Genomic DNA, 13,719 nt, shown 5'->3' with positions numbered 1-13,719 from the left:
GAAGAGAACCCGGGCTTCTGATGCAGGTCACCCACTACATGTGACAACTCCAGGAGGCGGAATGTACATGGACCACAGAGGGAACAGTGCCCCACAGGACTGTGCAGTGGGCAGGACCCTATGGAATCCTCATACAGGCTTGTTCTATTATCTCAAGACTATTGCTCGAAAGTTTGTTTTTGCTTCGTTCCAGCAGCTGGGCTGTTCTCCAAGAGATGCACCATCCCCTGGAGAACTTAGTGTGTCAAGGAAGCTCATAGGCTTCATTTAAGTTTATAGGTTTTATTCCCATTTTAGTGCAAAGGAGAGACTCTGAGATATAATTTATGTATGTTCACCTAGTTAGTAAGTGGCTGAGTTAGGACAGGAAACCAGGTCTGTTGATTCTAAACCCTTTCACCTCTGCCACCTGTGCCTCTCAAACAGGAGTCTTGGGTAGCTTTTAAACACAAGACAGCATGTCCAGACCAGAGACCCATGAAGCCACAAAATAAACATTAAGCCTATCAGCCTAAAGCATCCATTTTAATAAATGATTGGGAACAACCAAATACTTTTCATAATGCATTGTCTAATGCAATAATTACATATAAAGATGAAATATAAGAAATATAAGACTTAAAAGAAATTCCATACCTGCCATGAGCACCTGGGGCTAGACCTACAGACATGGTCTCAATTACCACCCAAACTCTGATCTTGTACCTCTTTCCAGAGTTTGGGAGGCTTTGGTGGAGAAGTTTAAGAAACATCCAGCTAGATGGCCCTCATTTCCATAACACTGAGCTGCCATTATTCACAGTGCACATCAACCAAGTTCCAGCTTCACAATTGCCAAACAGCTGCTTCTTGTAATATATGCACTTTCTATGGGTCTGTTTCATCCGTAGGAATGTCTGGAGAGGTAGGAGAAAAATGGGTTTTAAATATGGGGAATGTCTTTAGCACAAAGCATGGCACACAGAGTAGGTGCTTAGTAATTGGGAGTTAATGTTTCTACATTATTTCTTAGCTCTCACAATTATCATAAGAAATCATGACGAACTTTACAACCCAGGGTCCCAATCTCTATGTGTGACATACATTGCAGACACAGCAGAAAAGGACCATAATGATGATCCAGGTAGGTACCTGAATATAACTACCCAGAGAAAGCAACTTTCTCATTACTGTTGCACTCATGTGGACAAAAGACATTGGTGTCTGCATCAGAATGAATGTCTGCACCTGGCAGGAGAGGACCTTATTCATTTTTAACTGGCTCTGATGTATTATGTCTTCCTCTCCAGTTAATGGTGGAATGTACATTCTGGCAGGGTCTTCAGTGTTACTTAACAAGCTGGGGTTAATGGGAGGACAGTTATGTGGTGTGTACCCAGAAACCCGATCTTTCCACTTATGGGACTGGGTGTACCCAGGGCAGCAATCACAGTAATAGCAGCTGGAATGGAGTGCTGTTTCTAATACAGAGAAGCTTTTTCTTCCTACTCTGCTGACAAATCACTGATTTCTTCCTTTTCCCAAAGCTAGCTGGAATACCAGCCTTTCTGAGTTATTTCCATAGAAACAAGTTGACTTTGGAATTTTGGTACTAAACCAGTGTAATGCAATCACTTTAACAATGGACAATGCCATGAAAACATCCTGCTCCTGCTTTTCTGGTTGCCTCGCTCAGCACCTGTAAGTCCCTGTTGGCTTTTCATCATGAAAAGATGCAATGCTTTGGTATCAAATGCTGCAGATTCAGATGGCCTCTTGGATTTCAAACCATAATGCTCAGGAGGACATAAAAAGCTCAGTAACATTGAACATTAGGCAAACAGCAGCCTGATGAAACGTATGTGATTGGAATGTACAGCTTCCCATTGCTGGATGATATGTAAGTACAGTGGTCACACTGCAGAAGGCATGCCGTGTGTACTTCCCAAAGGCATCGTCCTCCCACTGACCCACTCTGGAAAATCCCCATCCAGGTTGGTGTGAGTTAGTGGCAGGAGATGGAGGAAGCAATCAGAGGATGAGGGACAGCATGTTGTTACCATCTAATTTCACTTTATTATCAAAATGAAGAATCCTTGGTTCTAGATCCAAATATAATTCTTAAACATTTGTGTGATTGTAGTATTGTGCTGCTTTACTGAGAGAAAACTTATTTGCTTCTGATTAGAGCCACATGTAAAATAAAGTGAAACTATAATCACTTCTGAGATTGGAGCTCTTTGGCTCTTTAAATTCTATACAGTGCACAAGCAGTGGACAATGGGACCCTGGAGGAATGTCACTTGAGGCAATGTTAAGTCCAGGAAACCCATCTGCCTTCATCTACACATCTCTAAGGGAGTTCTAAGGCCTGTTCATTCCCCCTTAGCTACCCGCAGGGAATTGGAGGTGCAGGGAGTGTTGAGGAGTTGGGTGAGGACTGGGATTGCCCTAAGGTCTGCACTGAAAGGGAGCAGAATCTGAGGACTGCTGTGAAACAACAGGTTTAAGCCATCTGCTGAATTCTAGAGTTAGTTCGTAAGGGAAAAATCAGGAGTTACCAGGAAGGGAGGGGAGCAGCCGAGCTCTCATTTGGGGATGGGAAGATGCTGATGAAGGACCATGGTGCCTTCTGGACCAGAATTGCACAGCTCCGAGTGTTTAGAAGTGGCCTTGCCTCCCCTCTCCCTCCCCCTGTAGTGCACTGCAGTCCTAAAAGGGGGTGTTAGCAAGAAGGGTATTATGGACTGCATGATCTATCCCCCAAAATTCATATGCAGAAGTCCTAGCACCCAGTGTGGCTGTATTTAGAGATATGGGAAGTAATTAAGGTTAAATGAGGTCATGGGTAGGGCCCCAATCCAATAGGCTTAGTGTCCTCATAAGAAGAGATACTCGAAGCTTGCTTTCTCCCTCCTCACACACAGTCTTCACACAGCCATCTGCAAGCCAGGAAGATAGTTCTCACCAGAAACCAGACAGACTGAAACCTTGACCTTGGATTTCTAGCCTTTAGAACTATGAGAAAAACAAATGCTTATTGTTTGACTCACCCAGTTGGTAGTGTTTTGTTATGGCAGCCTGAGCAGACTAGTTCAGAGAGCCTTTCCTATCCCTGAATCTGACTCTGTGAGACTCAGGGCAAAACAGAGAAAGTGCCATGTGTTTGGAGAGCTGGGCCCTGGTGTAGACTCTACCACTCCTTAGCTGTGTGATCTTGGGTAGATCACCTTGCCTCTGGGCCTGGAGAATCTTCATCTCTTAAGTTGGGATAAAAGTACATGCCTGATTTACCCCCAGGATTATTGAAGAGTCAAATACTCACTTAGCACAACAACAGCAGCTAGTATTTTTTGCACATTTACTATGTACAGGGCATTATTCCAAGAGTCTTATTTATTTTTAAATCAGGTTCATATAATATACATGTAGTAAAATTCACCTTTTTAAGTGTGCAGTTCTGAATTTTAGCAAACAGCATTTTACTAGCACCACAATCAAGATGTAGAACATTGACATCACCCCCAAAATTCTCTGTAAGGCAAGACCCCCAATCCCAGCCCCTTACACCCATAGGTTTTCTAGACCTATGGTTTTGTTTTTTTCAAGAATGTTGTATAAATGGCATCATGCAAGAGCACACAGAGCTTTTCTAATGAACTCATTCAATCTTTATAAACCTATTTTGCATTAAGTGCAATTTTTATAGAATGAGTAGATGTGCAAGTGTTATGAAAAAGCAAAACTAAGTATTATACAAACATGAGGTGTTATTGTGATTTTCGTCAGTTGTGTTATTATTTAATGGTAGAATAAATATTATTTAATGGTACAATAGATGCAAAGAAAGGGAAGTAGGAATGGCCTGGGGTGGTCCACACTGAGAGGAATGGGTGCCATAGAAGAAGAAAAGATAATGGGGGAGTAAAGAGGGCAGTAGATGCATTTTACATGAAACCCAGTTGAACTTTTGTGTTGAATTGGCCTTATCTGCTCATCTAGAAACCAAGTGTCAAAAGATGGCAATGATAACTCTGTGAACCTTCCTTTCCAAACATTATCATCTGCCTTGTTCTGGCAGGATAGAGATTTCATTATTAAAAAAAAGAAAAGTCTTCACAAAAATACTGTTAGCAGTAACTTCCAGCACACCCTCTCTTTGACTAATCCAAAAACACATGGCTGGAAATTACTAAGTCATAACCTTTGTGCTTATGACCAGATGGGTAATGGAAAAATGTGATGGAAGACTTTCTAGGCTGAAAATAACAGCGATTCAAGTGTAGTGACAGTCAGTTTCCACTGGAAGACAGAGGGTAACCAGGCTGTCACTGAAGTTTGTCCTGATTCAACCTGAGCTGGTTCACTCAGGACTTCTAGGCAAGGCAGCAAGGGCTGCATTTATTCCCATGAAGTATCCTATGGTTCAGTGGCCACATGCCATGGAGGCATCCCATCACTCTTTATAATAAGAGATTCTGATCTTCTGGATGTGGTCATGAAATGCCCACAATCCGACCACAGTGGTTCCAGGTCCTCCAACAATAATATTTTGCATAAATTGTTTTGCTCTCCTCTTTTTTTAACTTCATATTATAAATGCAACACATAATAAATAACTAAGGTCCATCTATTTCTTAAAGTTTACATCTTTCATGAATTTTTAAGGAACAGATCAGGAGAAACTGCTGAAACAAAGTAATTAGATGTAGGGCTTTGCAAGAAGGTCTAGGAGCCCCTTCAATATTTAATGTGGCCAAAAGCTTCTGACAACTAATCATCTCTTAATGGGGCTTGCCCTTTGACCCACATGCTTCTAAGGGAATAAAATATTTGACTTCCAAACAAGTTATCACTCACTCACTGAGAAAATACCACAAGCTGAAGTGGCCTCCTAGGCATCATTGGTCTTTGCTAATTGAGTTTAGAAGTTTTCTGATTAGCATTACTTACCTTTAAATCACCAGTAGTTTCAAAGCCAGCTAGTTATTTACGTTAGATTTAAACAAAGTCTCCCATCTGCCATTGTGCCCCTCATAAACACAGAAAAGAGACAAGGCATCATGATGAATGAAGAATGCGACAAAATAGGGATAAGCATGAAAGATCATTTGGGGAGATAAAGAATGGAGCAAGACTAAATCCAACATTGGTATTTGAAATGAGACTGCGCAAGTGAGATATGAGAAGAGATTCAAAGACAGGGAAGCAGGAATGGCCTGGGGTGGTCCACACTGAGAGGAATGGGTGCCATAGAAGAAGTGAAGATAATGGGGGAGGAAGGAGGGCAGTAGATGCATTTTACATGAAACCCAAAAGAAGGAGGGGAGATGAGTTTGTCACCTCCTCTCTCATCTCCCAGTGCACCTAGAAAACGGGTAGTTCATTCCTTGTTGATTTGTACTAGGGATAAAGATGCTTTGTGTATTTGTAAATAACGAGACAGAACCTCCCAGCACGAATAGCTGTGGGAGAGAGAGCTGTCTTCAGTACTGTCGGTCACCAGTTTATGCCTAGTACACTTGTTCAGCAAGTTGCTTGATCTCCCTAAATCCTAGTTTTTCAACCTGGAAAAGTTCATCATACTGTTTGTTAAGCCATGGGAAATTTTTCATAATTTACAACCTAATGCCAAAGAGTATGTGCCCAATGAGTATTTTCCTGGGTAAGAAATAAATATTGTAGTTGAACTTACTAGATGCATTCGATTTGATTTAAAAATAATGAAATGAGTGATTCCTACAATAAACTAGTTTAAGGGTCTTTTAATATTCTTTTTAGGATTTATTGTCTTAACAGCTTTTCAAACTAGATTTAAAGGATGCTCAGCCTCAGGTATTTTAACTAAGACATAGTTATTATTTTTGTTTTTAACCAGATCATCTTATACATGTCACCATCAAAATTATGAGGTGCCATGAAATTAAATATTAAGAACTAAATGAACAATTCTTTTCTTGATATGTTTTAAAAATAGAGCCTGTTATTTTCCAGGCACTAATTTCAGGCACTATGGAGTTCCTTTTCTTTTTTTTATTAAAGTATTGTTAATATACAATCTTATGTTGGTTTCAAATGCACATCACAGTGGTTCAACAGTCCCCTTGATCAACTTATATTGTGACTGCAAATTACTGTGCCCCTTTATCACCCCCCCTCCCCAACACCCAACCCTTCCCTCTTGGTAGCAACTAGTCCTTTCTCAGTGTCTGTAAGTCTACTGCTGATGGGTTTCTTCTGTTTTGCTTTGTTTTTATATTCCACAAATAAGTGAAATCATATGGTATTTGTCTTTCTCTGCCTGGCTTATTTCACTGAGGATAATACCCTCTAGCTGCATCCATGTTGCTGCAAATGATAGGATTCTTTTCTTATTATGGTGGAATAATATTCCACTGTGTTATATGTACCACATCCTCTTTACTCAGTCATCTATTAATGGAAACTTAGGTTGCTTCCATACCTTGGCTATTGCAAATAGTGCAGCAATAAACATGAGTGCATATATCTTTTTGAATCAGGGATTTTGTTTTCTTTGGGTAAATTCCTAGGAGTGGACTTACTGGGTCAAGTGGTGTTTCTGTTTTTAGTTTTTTGAGGAACCTCTATACTGCTTTCCACAGCAGTTGCACCAATTTATATTCCCACCAACAGTGTAGGAGGGTTCCTATTTCTCTGCATCCTTGCCAGTATTTGTTCTTTCTTATCTTTTGGATAGTGGCCATTCTAAGTGAAGTGAAGTGAATATGGAATTCCTTTTTGACCATGGGCCTAAGACATTGTTCTGATTAGCCTCACTAGTTTAAGCAAGTTGTAATGATTAGCAGACACAGTGGTCAGTCAGTCCTTTCCTTTTTCATGGTTTAATTTTCTTCTTTATTCTCTATCCTTTATCTCCAGCATCAGAGGATATGAGATGCTAGTCACCATTAGTAAACAATAGTCTCTCATGTTATATGATGTGATACCTTCCTAAGACTTCATTCTCAGATGGAATAGTTCCAGGTGTGCACCATAGACTCCACCCATCTACTGTTCAGATGGCAAACCAAGGGATGAATGAGAGTTCTCACACAAATAACAAAACTCTCGTACTCTGTATGAGACCCAGGATTTGGGGTTGCATTTTAAGAAATTATGAATTTCACTGATTGGTTCTTATTTGTAGTCAAATAGGTGAGCCAGGTTTTGTCTATTTAGTCTAAGGTTGGTTCTATGAAGAGTTTAGAGAAGTTATTGGGGGATGGATCGAAAGGTAGTGAACAGTGATCTCTTTGAAAGAGCACATTAAGAATTCCACCCTCCACCCCACTGCCCAGAATATCATCACACATAAGAAACCCACTCAAAGACCGTGCTTACCACCTGACCCCCTTATGCCCAGCCAGACATAACTGATAGGCGCCTATCCATCTTTCTTGAGGCATGTGATCCATTAGCAAAAGAAGGGAAACCTGCTGTGTAACCAGAGTTGTATCAAGGGGTGCTAGACTTGCTGGTGCTTAGAAAAGCCACTGAGCTGTAGCAGGGATGGAGAATTCCTTGAAATGGTGGCAATTGAGCTTACCTTTAGGAGTTCTTTGAGAATCAGGTAGAAAGGAAGGGACATCAGACTTCCACGAGGCATGTGTAGGTTTGGCCAGGGTGAGGAGACACAACAAGGCTTGCTGGCTTAATACAGGGCATGTGTTAGAGACTGCAGAGTGATGCCAAGGAATGAGCACAAGATGTCCAGTGGGGAGGTATTATCGAGGGGCTTTAGGTACACTACTTTAACTCTCTGAAATGTGGGTGCATTATTTGTAATAGGAAAACAAACCATTGTCTACCACAGAGGGTAACTACTGGGTTCAAGTGAGATCATTGAGTGGAAACTCTTCGTAAAGATGAGCAACAATGTATTGATGGATGATTATGGTGTCAAAGTGGCAGCAGATGATTGCAGAACCAAGCATTTTGTGCTAGAAAGTAATCAAGAGCTGGCCTAACCTGTCACACTTTACCAATAAGCCAGACCTAAGGTGATTCCCCCAGGCTAATTAATGCCATAGCAGGAACTAGAACGCAGTCTCTTGGGCTGAGGAAAAATACATGTCCAGTCCTAATCAACTCCCCAACCACCTGGATTCCCCATCTCGTGTCAGTTCATACTGGTGAGTTCAGTGAGGAGCATGCAGCCCGGCCCGCCCAGAGCCCTGGAGAGCTTCCTCTGGCCCCACGGCATATCTGGCAGTCAGAGCAGCAATTCTGACTCCCAGTGTCATATTGGGATCACATTCCGTCTCACAAATGTTTAAGCAAGGGTGTGAGGGCAAATTGCCAAGTAGCACAATACAAAACAAATGTCTCATTGTGTTGGTTGCCATGCAGCATGTGGTTCTGCGAAGTCCAAAAGCCATCCAGCGATTGTGACTGGAATGTGACAGTAATTTGTAACAACAGTGACTTTTTTTTTTGGTCTACGTTGGTGACATGCTTCAAAATCCTGAGAAAGGGCTGTAAAAGAAATATTCAGAAATGCCCCCTAAATGGATTTAGAAAACTTGTGAACCCTGTCTGAACTTTTATTAGATTCTCCCACCACTCACCCGGTTGACATCAGAACAAGGAAAGCATTATTTATAACAGCCTGTGCCAAATCCCAGAAGGGATTATTGAAAGAATTAAAGTGAAAAATTCATCCTGAAGAGACTGTAAGCATAAAATAAATGATCAGATCAGAAAACATGTAAATCAAAATCTGTTTGTTTGTTTTTCTTCTTTAAACGGAACAGGACCTTTCACTCTGGCCATTAGCAGTACAGGGTGGAGAACCGGTTAGAGCACGCGCTGTCGGCAAAGGAGCCCCAGAGCCCCTCTCATTGAACAGTGAAGAGCACGGGAGAGCCATTTGTGTGGCCTCCTCCAAATGTCTCCAGATTGGCTGCTCCCCATTGAGAAAACCAGATAGAAAAGTTTACAGAAAAGGAAAGCTATGCCACGAACGTATTTAGTGCATTAAAATTTATAAAGCACTTGGACAGACATTGTCTGCTTGAGTATTTACCTTACAATAGGGGAGGTCTGGACTGTTACCCACATTGCACAGCTGAAGAAACTAGGACACAGGGAGGTTTGGCAGCTGGTCAAGGTCACCCACCTAGGAAATAGTGCACCAGAGTGTGCGCTGAAAGGGAGTTTCTAAAGTCCTGAATAGAGTGATGTTCGCTGCATTGCAGCTGTGAGGGCACCAGGAATATGGGAGCGTGGCATCTTGCTAGGTTAACACAACCCGGAGTGTATTTTTCAGCTGCCTTGTTCTTAATGTATGTAAGTGGTTCTCTGTCTCTCTCCTTCTCCCACAAACACACATTTAAATTAGTTTAATTCACTAAGTTAAACGAAATTAATTCTCCTGAGATACCTAAAGGAGGCTCTGTGCATTCTGAATTTCCAAGAAGTGGGGAGAGTTACAGTTTATAGTATGTTTGACCCATTTGACCTAAGAATGCTTGCATGGAGCTGGCTAAATATTTTGAGGGCCCAGTACCCAAAAGAACATGGCGTTAGTCCATAACATCCTAGTCCTCTTTCTACCTCCACAGACCAACGGTACATTGATAATAAATCTGGATTCTAATTTCACTGTTCCCATAAAACAAATAATTGTGTCCTTTTCACTAAAATCTAGGCAGCGACCCCTCAGTCCATGTAACTCTGTGCCATGTAGCTCCCTGAACTGCCACAAATGGGGGGACCCTTCCACTTAGTGCCCTGAGTCCTTGTGAATATCTGGAAACTTGATGACTCCTTGTGTATTGGCAGATTTCTTCTCCCAAAGTCCTGGGTAGGGGGGGTTATAGGACTGTGAGCTGGGCAGATACCCGGTCAGCCAGAAACATGGCAATATGGCTGTGCTGATAAGACCACCAGCATCCTTTCTGGTCGGTCAGTGTCTCTGTCATCAGACTGTGTTGTGAATACCGACCCTGACGGTGAGGGCTGTCATCACCTTCTGGCATGTCCAGGCAGCTCCACGAGGGAAATCTGTGCCATTGAACAGTGACTGTCTGTCACCACTGGGTGAGAAGCAAGTGAAGAAGTTGAAAGCTGATAAAAGGCGACTGGCCTGGACTCAGTGGATGAGCTTTCGGTGTATTCAAAGCTGAATTAGGAAGATAGGAGAAACCTTAACCCTTTGCCAAGCAAGTTATGTCCTTGCTTGTCAGATTTGGAGTCATTATACAAAGAATGGAAAAAACAAAAACCAAAACAGACACCACCCACCTCCTTTGCTTTTGAAATCACCAAGCATATCAAACCTCCTAACACGCTCAGCAACTTGGGCTCTGGAGTTGAGCAGCATTTTTCAGGCACTGTTTGACTAGTTCCTTCTTTTAGTGAGTTAGGAATGGATATTAAGAATTATAATTGGGCAGGTGCTCTATGGGCATTGGTCTCAGATCTTGGGGACTGAGAGTTGCCAGTGAGGTCTAGCCCCTGCTGTCTTGGGAGCACACCAGCTGCCCTGGCATCAGGCTGTGAATTTGGCCTGGTGGTTCTGGCATCTACCAGCAGTAAAAAAAACTGCTACCCATAGGGCGGTGGTGCAGAAATATGGTCATGGTATTAAAATCAGACAGCCCTGGTAGGCTACAAACCTGCAAATGAAATTCTTAACCTTTATCTAAGAATTAAGAAATCATGAGCAAGGCTTCCTTGTCAAAGTTCTCTTTGCCTGTACTAATGTTCCTGCCACCTAATGCCTCAGCCTCAGTGTTTTTACTGAACATGCGCTTTTCAAAACCATACTCATTTACTTTTGTAAACAAGCTCAATTGCAATCCTCTGTCTTAGAGGAAAATCCAGAGCTCAGAGTCCAAAGACCTGACTTCTGTGTGTCCATAGCAACCTGAACCTCAGTTGCCTGATCTGTAAAATGGAAATAATAATTTCTGCCCTGCCCATTGATGGGTTCCGGCAAGAGTGTTTGAGGCAGCACTGGGCACTTGTGCCAACACCTCAAAGTGAGAGAAAGATCTAGCCTTGCTAAACAAGAGTCACCTGGTGGGTCATTTTGGATACAGAGTCGCATCCGGTTATCCTGGCCAATCCTCACACCAGGAAGTATTTGAGCATTCCTCTCTGCTCCTATCTGGTTTCCAAAGAAAGAGAATTGAAAGTAATATAAAAAATACTCTGACTGTTCTCTGCCCTCAGTCTCAGTTGCTTGAAATTACAAAGAAATTGTATTTCCCTTATTTGTGTATAAACAGTTAAAATTAATAAATATAAATAAAAGGAAAATATGTCCCCTCACATTTTCCTTCCACACTTTTCTCTCTGATGGTGGGAACTTGGTTTTGGGGTGACTGATGCCTGCTTGTTCACCCCTTTCCTTCCAGGTCGGTGGCCACACGATGCTGCCCATCCGCTGGATGCCTCCTGAGAGCATCATGTATAGGAAATTCACCACAGAGAGTGATGTCTGGAGCCTGGGAGTTGTGTTGTGGGAGATCTTCACATATGGCAAACAGCCCTGGTACCAGCTGTCAAACAACGAGGTGTGCAGTGGGAGGGGCAAGACCCCCCGGGGGCAGACGATGAGAGACATCCCTCGGCTGAGAGTCAGGACACGATCTTATGTGGCTTTTTTTGGGAGCAGCACCTCCCAAAGGGCCTGCTGTGCACCTAAATGTCATGGTCGAAGTATAGTCACTCTCCAAATTTGAGAGTTCTTAAGAAAAGCCCAGTGTTTTTTTGCCTGTGGTTTTCGGGTGATGAGACCAAGGAATCATTTTGTGTGTCTCATCTAAATGATAGCAAATGTGGCATCCTGGCACCCTGGGAGTCCCCCTAGTGTTTTGGGATTATTCCTATAAGGTTTCAAGGTTCTTCCCTTTTTGCACACTTCAATTCCCTTTTGCACATTTCTCATTCCTAGTGAGAAATGCAAGCTTTTTGTTTCCCTATTGTAAATCCTTTTGCAAAATGTCTATTTTGGGTGCATAGCTTCTTGATCAGGTACTTTACATCTTCTTCAGGTCTATCTTTTCCCTGTTCCATTATCCAACATGAGCCCTCATTTCAGGAGCTGGGTGTTCCCTCCTCAGTCAGCACCCTGACACCAAGGTGATTCATTTGCATCTCAGGCCAATACAACCAAAATACATGCTAATTCCAGGGGGACGTTTAGGAGCATTCCATGCAGATAAGTCACTTCACCACCAGTTTGGTGAAATCTGTGTGGCTTGAAAAATAGACCAATCAGATGAACCATGATATATATCAACCCATACCAACTGCTCTCTTCCTTCTGAAATGTTATCCTGAGCGGGTTCTTTTGAGCAGCCCTCTCGCAGCACTGACCTCCGCTTTATCTGCATTGTTTTTCCTTTCATCTGATCCTACCTTTGCTGTCCACCCCGTCCAGGTGATAGAATGCATCACTCAGGGCCGAGTCTTACAGCGACCTCGAACGTGCCCCCAGGAGGTCTACGAGCTGATGCTGGGGTGCTGGCAGCGAGAGCCCCACATGAGGAAGAACATCAAGGGCATCCACACCCTCCTTCAGAACTTGGCCAAGGCATCTCCGGTCTACCTGGACATTCTAGGCTAGGGCCCTTTTCCCCAGACCGATCCTTCCCAAAGTAACTCCTCAGATGGGCCGAGAGAATGAACGTCTTTCAAGAGCTGCTGGATGCCATCAGTCTGCTGTTCTTCACTCTGACAGTATGAACAACCAAGACCCCGAAGGCTTCCGGAGGGAAGCGATGTGGACTTCCCCATCCGTAGACGCAGTGTGGACCTCTTTTTGGCATTATCTCTTGTCTCTCTTGTCATCTCCCTCGGTTTGTTTCCTAGTTTTTGTTTTCTCTTTCCTTTTTTGTCTTCTTTGCTTCACAGTCCTTACCCCTTCTTTTGGAATCAATCTGGCTTCTGCATTACTATTAACTCTGCATAGACAAAGGCCTTAACCAACCTAATTTGTTCTATCAGCAGACACTCCAGTTTGCCCACCACAACTAACAATGCCTTGTATTCCTGCCTTTGATGTGGATGAAAAAAAGGGAAAACAAATATTTGACTTAAACTTTGTCACTTCTGCTGTACAGACATCGAGAGTTTCTATGGATTTACTTCTGTTTATTTATTATTATTATTACTGTTATTGTTTTTGGATGGTTTAAGCCTGTGTATGAAAAAGGAAAAGTTGTGTTCCACCTGGGAAGCCTTTATCTATGGGAGATTAAAACCAGAGAGAAAGAAGATTTATGATAAACTGCAGTATGGGAGGAACAAAGACAACCCCTGGGATCAGCCGGAGTCAGTCCTTAGGAGAAAACCAGCAACTGTTCGCTGGGAGGGATATATCTGGCACCTTTCCCTGAGGACCTATCTGAGGAGTAAAAAGACTGTTGAACTCTGTGCCATGGACTATTCTTTTCCCATCACCAGAAACACTAGGGTGTAGTAGACAGAAAAGATGGCTTCATGAGACACGAGATGGCGCCTCCAATGCTCAGATGGTCTTTATAGATCCCTGTGATGGCACTGGATTGTTTTTCCAAGTGTTAACCACCGAGGCTTTGTCAAGTTCATTTGGAAAGTGGTGGATTCTGGTCCAGAGGTCATTTCAAGTCAGGTGGGAAAGCCAAGGACTTGGAACAGATGGGACAAGCTATAAATTCGGAGACAAGTTTCTCTTACATTGAACTTTTCAGATAGCACTTCCCTCCGACCTCTACCCTCCAACCCATT

At 42.7% G+C, this 13,719-nt stretch overlaps 1 protein-coding gene across 1 annotated transcript in view; it reads left to right on the top strand.

The window, feature by feature from the left end:
* NTRK2 (neurotrophic receptor tyrosine kinase 2) overlaps window positions 1–13,386 on the top strand; it is a 307,599-nt gene extending 294,213 nt beyond the window's left edge. Inside the window, exons 20-21 of the mRNA XM_036923242.2 lie at window positions 11,364–11,522; window positions 12,392–13,386. Of these exons, the coding sequence (XP_036779137.1) occupies window positions 11,364–11,522; window positions 12,392–12,577 (345 nt within the window). The 3' untranslated portion in view covers window positions 12,578–13,386. The remainder of the gene's footprint in view (window positions 1–11,363; window positions 11,523–12,391) is intronic.
* Window positions 13,387–13,719: the final 333 nt, after the last annotated feature.

Source organism: Manis pentadactyla, chromosome 3 (genome assembly GCF_030020395.1).
Source record: "Manis pentadactyla isolate mManPen7 chromosome 3, mManPen7.hap1, whole genome shotgun sequence".
Lineage (NCBI taxonomy): Eukaryota > Metazoa > Chordata > Mammalia > Pholidota > Manidae > Manis > Manis pentadactyla.
This window is presented reverse-complemented; position numbering and strand designations above follow the sequence as displayed.